Source organism: Portunus trituberculatus, chromosome 48 (genome assembly GCF_017591435.1).
Source record: "Portunus trituberculatus isolate SZX2019 chromosome 48, ASM1759143v1, whole genome shotgun sequence".
Taxonomy (NCBI): Eukaryota; Metazoa; Arthropoda; class Malacostraca; order Decapoda; family Portunidae; genus Portunus; species Portunus trituberculatus.
The window spans coordinates 15,702,606-15,711,026 of record NC_059302.1 but is presented as its reverse complement, the minus strand read 5'-3'; the positions used below and the strand labels follow the sequence as shown (position 1 = coordinate 15,711,026).

Sequence of the window (8,421 nt, the reverse complement as noted above, 5' to 3'; positions counted from 1 at the left end):
TACAACCTAGCTAAATAAAAATTTAAGATTTTAGCATCAGCTGGAGCTTAGAGAGAAACTGACAATGTGAAAAAGAGGCAGGCTCAGGTAGTGAGTAACAAGCCCACATGTGATCAAAGTTATCGAATATCTGTGTACTCAAACATTCCTTATTGAAACCTGGCTTGCCACACACTTAAATAATTTTTCTTCTTTTCAAGTTTTGTATATGTATAGCAGTTCTGAATGTTTATTGTTGTTGCTCAATTTCACTATGTATTTATAACAGGTTTATTCAACAACTTTACAGACTGCAGTATTTTCATAATTTCCAGAATTCTTAACTTTCTTTTTTTTTTCTGTATCCTTTCATTATCCCTAAAGTGGTAATTTATCATGTGTTTGGAAATCAATGTCTTACAAAATCAATATCAAGAAGCAGTGGTAGTTCATTACAAGAGTTGAGAAATTTGTATTCTTTGGGATCTGCTAGACCACAATTTGTATGCATATCATTAAAAATTCCATAGTTAACACATTAGTGTAGTCAATCATGAATTACATTAATCATGGTCTGAAATAGTTTGGATACAGGACTATACATCTTGAGAACTACCTACAAAACTGTCAGTATACCTATACCTAAATCCTTGCACATCACACCCAACTCAGTGAAAAGTTATCTGTTGACTTAGCTTTAACATTATTGCACTCAATGCTTATGTCACTCACTGTCTTTGTTGAGAGAGAAAGAGAGAGAGAGAGAGAGAGAGAGAGAGAGAGAGAGAGAGAGATAAGAAGTCCTGGGTTAGTGTGAAGTGGGGTGCTTGTGAAATTCTCTGTCTACATCCCTACATACATCTTTGTGGTTTCGTTTTAAACCTGCTTATACAGGCTAGTATTTACCTTGTGACTGGCTTTTCTTTGCATACTTTGACAGCCTTCTGTCTGTTGGCAGTTCACCTGTCACTTCCTATTCTCCATTAACCCATGCACATATTTGGTCTTTAATAGGCTTGGATGATGAGCTCACTAAAGAAAATATTTATTACCATGAAATAAACAGTGTAACTTTCCTAACAAACGAAAACAAGCTTCATAAAACAGCTAGGTGGCGAGCTTTCTGGATCCACTGCGTCCTTCCACCTCGCGATTTTAAGGCGATCCTTCACTATTATAAAAAGAATAGTAACTTACGTGGAAACATAACTATAGGTTTTCTGAGATTGACGATATTACTTGATGTTGATTTTAGTTCATACTATTCGTTGGTCACTCCAGCTTACGAAAATTATAAAATATTTCTTCGAAGGTCATGTGGAAGACATGGGGGCACCCATGCCTTCCCTTCGACCTTCTCTCTGCTCTTCGTTCCAATAATGACAGCGACTCTTGGTACCACATTACCTTCCCTTCTACCCTCGACCTTAAACCTTCGTGACTCTTGGTACGGGCCTATAAGTCTGTTCACATAAGTCTGAGCCGTGAAGCCGAGCCTCATTTGAAAGGAGGCCGCTGATTGGCTGGCCCGCTCTCTCACTCTTGTGTTGAAAGGCTGTGTCATGAATGCTTTGTGGTACATGCTTTTGTTTTATTCGTTATATCTCATGCACATAACAGACAGTTTCTGTTGGTACCGTTACACTCAACAGTAAATGCACAAGCTTTGATACTCGAGGAAAAACAATTAATAAGCAACTATAAAGAAGTTTTAGCGAGTTGAAGTGGAAAACTTTTCGCGACATCTTTATAACACGGTTTACTTACATCATATCCTTTGGATATATTTAAAGGCATGCTGTTATAGATTATTGCATTTCATAAAAGAATGACTCCTGAACAGTATGCAACTTCCAAATTATAGTTAAAAGATAATGTAAGTGAATTACATAATTATTTATGAGATGGTGTCACTCGCAGTGACGGGCAAGTGACGGTGGGCAGCACGACACGATACTGTGTGAGCGTAATCCAGTTGTAACTGGATAATAAGATAAAATGAAATAAAATCATTTGAAAACAGTCAAACCATGCCAAAAGATTGTCTGGAAAATGAGATGAAATTATTTGTGTTGCGTCTTTCGTCCATTTCACGAGCATAACTCATCACCACTTCCTTCGCTTGTTTCATCGGTCTCGTCATCGATATTCACTACAAAGTTTTCAAGATGATGTTCCCTAGCAATGTCTTTACTTCTGTATTCATCCTCTATTTTCTTAACATGAGAAATACACTTTTTCCAGTCTTCCTTGGTGATTTTATTTATTGCCTGCCTTGTAAGTTCCCCAACAACTTTAAAGGATTGATTTGAATTAGAGTTTTTGGACCGAACATCACTCTTTACTTGTGCCCAAATCAGTTCTATTGGGTTAAACTGGCAGTAATAAGGTGGCAGTCGCAGCACTTCATGTCCATTGGCACGGGCTATTTCATCAATCACGTATCTCTGCTTTTCTTTGTATAGTTTTGTTATTTGTAACAGTTTCTGTTTTGACACTGACAGATCGTGTTGGATGTTATTTGCAGAAAGCCATTCAATATTTCACCTTTCCTGTTGCCGCATGTTGGAATTTTGTTTTCAATTTTGCTGTGGTAAGACGCGTTGTCCATGATAATTAGAGATCTTTCATTTATGTTTGGTAGCAACTGCTCCTGAAACCATCTTTTGAATTTTTCATGGTCCATGTACTCATGGTAATCACCTTTTGCACCAAACTTTGACCGAAACAACATTAGTGCACCCTGAACAAAGCCCTCTTCACTTCCAGCGTGTACCACGATGAATCTTGAGCCTTTTCCAGTTTTAAGTTTTGGTCCAACCGATCCATCAGCCACTGTCCAGCACCGTTGCACACATTCATTTTGGTTTACCCATGTTTCATCATTGTACATTTCTTTTCTGCGTGTGGAGGGGCTGCAGTTTCAATTTTTTTTCAATCAGTCTTAAGTATTCAGTTCTATGTGCCACAATGTCTCCTCGCTACATTAAAATAGCTCTTCCACTTGTCACTTTTTTGTGCCGGAATCCAAGCCCTCTCACAATTTTCCACAATGTTGTTTTTCCACCTTGATAATTCACTGGTTCCTCTTTTACTTTCTCAAGAAGGACAGATAAAGTTGGCAGTTCTCCTCTTTCATAGAATGATAAAATTTCCTTTCTGATGCAGTCCTTGTCAAAACTGTCGATGTTGTCCCTCAGTCTTACTCTCTTGCTTTGTTGAACAGGTGAAGGGAGAATACTGCTGCCATGTCTAGCTGCCTTTTGCCTAATCCTTTTCACTGTGCTTACTGACACATCTGTAGCCCTCGAGGTTTTCTCCACTACTTCACTGCTGGAATCTGTCCCCCACTGTCCACGAAAGAAATGGTACACATTCAGTATTATTTTCTTGGTCTGACTTCGAAATCTGTGCACGACATCACGTGCTGTACTGCCATCTCCAGCTGTCTGTTCAACTATATCGTCCCCTTCAGCTTTACTGCCACCTTTAGATGTTTTGCTGATGCCTTCAACAATGCTGCCTCCTTCAGCCATGATGCGGCGTTCAGCACAGTTTAAAAGAGAAAAAAAAAGAAAAAAAAGAACACTGTTAGGTTGACTGACATTGTAAAGTTTGATAGACGATGTGACGTTCCTAAAATTTTATACATTATATATATAGTTCACATAGTGAGGTTGACAATATGAGGTTGGGAAACATTGGGATATAACTATTATTGTGACATTATATCTAGGTTTACAACTTAACATTAACATACACGTACATACATACTCAAGACCTACCGATATAATGGAGTAAGATGTTGACACTGCAAAGGCTGGCGGCTATTTCTTGAATGCACCTGGTGTCAAGGTCGTGACTTATTTATGATGCCTGTGCGGACGCTAAAGTAGCGTAGTCTTCTCCGTCGTCGAAATTGATAATCTGCCGCTGAATTTGTGTTTTTTCGGACCCATTCACACTCAATTTACAGAAAATTAGGAAAGAGTGGTCATGAGTAAATGTCTTCATGTGATGAAAACCAATGAGAAGATATGCAACGTATTGTGTAGACCAGTGTTGTCCAAACTGGGGTCCGCGTACCCCTGGGGGTACGCAACATAGATCATAAGGGTACGTGACAAGACGACGAACACACACACACACACACACACACAGCAGACTCTTCCCATGGTTTCTATGAAGGCAAAGGTAGGGGGAGGGAGTCCAAGGGACGGGTCGGTTACTCAGGAAGCACGCGTATTGTACGTGTACGAAAGCAGTGCTGACTGCTACCCACTTGCTCAGTGACTCAGTCTTCTCTTAGGCGTCAGAGTGAGCGCGGCTGTTTATTTGAAAATAACAGAAGCTTACAGAAGGCAGTTGCTCGTTAACAGCAACAATGGATAGATGGCTAAAAAGTGGCAGCTGTAGCAGCCGCAGTGGTGACGCAGACGAAGGAAATCAAACAGGTGCAAAGAAAAAGAAGACAGATATTCCTAAATATCGGCAGTACAAGGAAGATTATGTGCTTTTGGGATTTACTGCAACGAATTCTGATCCTCCGGAAGCTTTGTGCTTCTTCTGTGGGGAGAGGCTGGCCAACAGTAGTATGAAACCAGCTCACCTCCAGCGTCACCTGAAAACAAAACATCAGTGTCATGTTGGTAAACCGGTAGAGTTCTTCAAAAGAAAGCTCTCTGATTTTCAGTGCTCCCAAAAAGTACTTCAGAAAGCCACGACAACTTCAGGCAAAGCTCTGAAAGCATCTTTAGCTGTATCTTTATTAATTGCTAAAGCCAAAAAGCCATTCAGTATTGCTGAAGAACTTATTTTGCCAGCTGCAGGTATGATGGCTGAAATAATGGTGGATAAAAAGACAGCTGACCAACTAAAAGCAATTCCTTTGTCACACCAAACTGTCTCGCGCAGGGTAAGAGAAATGAGTGCAGATATTCAAGATCAAGTTGTGAATAAGATGAAAGCAAGCCAGTCATTTGCACTCCAAGTTGACGAATCAACTGACATTAGTGGGCAGGCTCATCTTGTCTCCTTTGTGAGATACATTGATGAAGATGATATCAAGGAACACATACTATTTTGCAAAAAATTAGAAGAGCACACAACAGGGGAGGCTATTTTTAATGTCATTAATCAGTTCTTCTCTGAACAAGGGCTGAGCTGGAAATCTTGCATGAGTATGTGTACAGATGCTGCTGCATCTATGACCGGAAGGTGAAGGGACTAGTGGCAAGGATTAAGAAGGAAAATCCTGATGTGGAGTGGACTCACTGCATCATTCACAGAGAGTCATTAGCTTCAAAGAAAATGAGCCCACAGTTGCATGGAACTCTGAATGATGCCATCAAGGTAATCAACTTCATAAAGTCAAGGCCACTTAATAGTCGTCTGTTTCACACACTTTGTGAAAGCATGGGGTCAGAGCACACAGAGCTATTACTTCACACGGAGGTGCGCTGGCTGTCGCGTGGGAGGATACTCACCAGATTGTTCGAGTTGCGAGATGAGGTAGCTTCCTTCTTATCAGAACATGAGTCTCCTTTTGCCACATATTTTGAAAACACTACTTGGCTTGCACAACTGGCATATCTTGCAGATATATTCAGCAAACTGAATGAGTTAAATTTGTCTCTGCAAGGTAAAGACACAAACATTCTCAACCTATATGACAAAGTTGCTGGTTTTCAGAAGAAAATTGAACTGTGGAAGAAAACATGCTCAGGGGGAGAGTTTACGTGCTTTCCTCTGTCAGATGCCTACTTTTCCATTAACAATTATGAGAAAGGCACTCTGAAACCAGTCATTGTGGAACATTTGACCAGCCTTATTAGTGCTTTTAAGTCTTACTTTCCTGACATACATGAACGATCAGTACAACTGGACTGGATTAGGAACCCATTCCTCTTTTCTGAACACGAGAAGCTTCCTATTTGTTTCCAGGAAACACTGATAGAAGTGTGTGCAGACCGTGGCTTAAAACTGTTATTTGAAAGCTCAAATGTCACTCGCTTCTGGAGCTCTGTGATGAAGGAGCACCCTGATATAGGAAAAATGGCATTAGAAAAACTTCTGCCATTTGGGTCTACCTACCTTTGTGAGGCGTCTTTCTCCGCACTGAGCATTATCAAATCGAAACAGAGAAACAAACTAAATGTCAACCTGGAACAAAGCCTAATCACTGCAGTAGCCTCAGTACCGCCAAGGATGGAAAAAATCATCAGTGAACATCAGCCTCACATCTCGCATTAAGTTGTAAGTATTTTTCATGCATTGTGTTATTAAATCATCCTTTTTATTGCTGTGTAATAAATTCGAATTTATTGACCAGAACTCCTGTTATACATTTTTTCATATTTAATTAATATATTACTTGCATTATCCTAAATAAAATTGAATTTGTTCAGAAATGGTGGACGGTGTGGGGGGGTACGTAACAGTAGGATAAGGTAATAAAGGGTACAATAGGCGAAAATGTTTGGACAGCACTGGTGTAGACGACGCTTTCTAATTAATGCACTGAGTAATAGTGTAAAACATAAGCACTTGTCACATGTGTCATGCCACACCCATTTTTTTCACTCCCGTCTACCCCATCCTAACCCCTCCCTCCCACCTGCATCCAGTTACAACTGGATTACGCTCACACAGTATCGTGTCATGCTGCCCACCGTCACTTGCCCGTCACCGCGAGTGACACCGTCTCATAAATAATTATATAATTCGCTTATATTATCTTTTAACTATAATTTGGAAGTTGCATACCGTTCAGGAGTCATTCTTTTATGAAATGCAATAATTTATAACAGCATTCCTTTAAATATATCCAAAGGATATGATGTAAGTAAACCGTGTTATAAAGATGTCGCGAAAAGTTTTCCACTTCAACTCGCTAAAACTTTTTTATAGTTGCTTATTAATTGTTTTTCCCCAAGTATCAAAGCTTCTGCATGTACTGTTGAGTGTAACGGTACCAACAGAAACTGTCTGTTATGTGTATAAGATGAGATATAACGAATAAAACAAAAGCATGTACCACAAAGCATTCATGACGCAGCTTTTCAACACAAGGTGAGTGAGAGAGGGTCCAGCCAATCAGCAGCCTCCTTTCAAATGAGGCTCGGCTTCACGGCTCAGACTTATGTGAACAGACTTTTTTTTTTTTTTATAGTGTTGCCTTGGCGTTGTTTTAGGACGGTGAAAGGGATTGTATCATCCTTCAGTACATATCTCCTAGAACACTTTTTTATTTTTTTTATTTATTGTTTTCACCTAAAAGACGAGTGAAGTGGGATGTTTATGTGAGGGGAGTTACGGCAGCCTGTGACGCCACGAGTCAATATTGACTAGGCTATGTAGTGATTTTTATGTTGTAATATTTTTTTTATGTATGAATTTTTTTTTGTGAGTAAAATATCCTCTCTCCGGTGAATTGGACTGTAAAGGACAAATGTGATTATGGGGAGATAAAGATCATTTAATACCATTCCAATTATTTGTGTAAAGTGTGTTTATTTGTTCAGTGATAATTTCTTCTAAATCTATAACGCAGTGCCTTGATTACAGCTACCGCTACCATTTTTGGCAAAATTAATTTAAAGGTTCTTGCCTAATCTTTCCTTTCTTCATTGTGTAAAACAAACATGTAATTCTCATAAGAAACAATAGATAATAGGGGATGTTCCAAGAGGATGTGGTCCATAAGAAAAATAGATTAGGGGGATACAAAATACTCTATTTATTTGGCTAAATTAACATGTTTTTATTATTTACCATTCTAAATACTAGAAGTGTATTTAAAGTAAAGGGAAAAGCAAGAAATAATAAGAGAAAGCAAAAAATAATAAGAAAACAACAAAACAAAGAATACGTAAACAAAACACTCACTGCGTCACTGCCTTCACCACTCACACCACAGTCAGTCACCATCTTCCTCTGAGCTTTACCACTTTATCAAAAATCCACTTATCAAAAATAACCCCACATGCAGAAGAAGATGAAGGACGTTTTGGGGCCATCTTGGTGAATTATAGGCAGATTGAAGAGATTCCGTCTGTACTCAGTGCTGGCAGACTGCAAATGAGGCACGAGAAGAGCGGGAGCTGGATCCAAGATTCTTTAACAACGTCAGAGCAACCTCCTGCCGCGAAATGGCATCCATGAACGCTTGGAGGGACGGTAACGAGGTTACTATCAGGTTGCTAGGAAAACCACCTCTTGAGGTGGTGTTACTGTCTTATATATGCATTTATGTTCACAAAACAACATTTCTATTAGCTTTTTACAAACCTTGCCCCAAGAAAGGATTGTTTTGTAATGCATAAAGTGAAATCTTACATGGAATACCAAAAAATAAAGCAGAGATGAGATCGGCCACAGAAGAGGCGGAGACTCTGCGGCGACTCGGCCGCTTCTTCTTCTTGTGACCCTTTTAGCTTGCTT

At 39.5% G+C, this 8,421-nt stretch overlaps 1 protein-coding gene across 1 annotated transcript; it reads left to right on the top strand.

Moving 5' to 3' along the window:
* The first annotated feature begins 4,363 nt into the window (after window positions 1-4,363).
* Window positions 4,364-6,231, top strand: LOC123498429 (zinc finger MYM-type protein 6-like). Its single transcript, XM_045245533.1, has 2 exons — window positions 4,364-5,017; window positions 5,197-6,231. The coding sequence occupies exons 1-2, from the start codon at window positions 4,364-4,366 to the stop codon at window positions 6,229-6,231; spliced, it is 1,689 nt and encodes a 562-aa protein (XP_045101468.1).
* The last annotated feature ends 2,190 nt before the right edge of the window (window positions 6,232-8,421 follow it).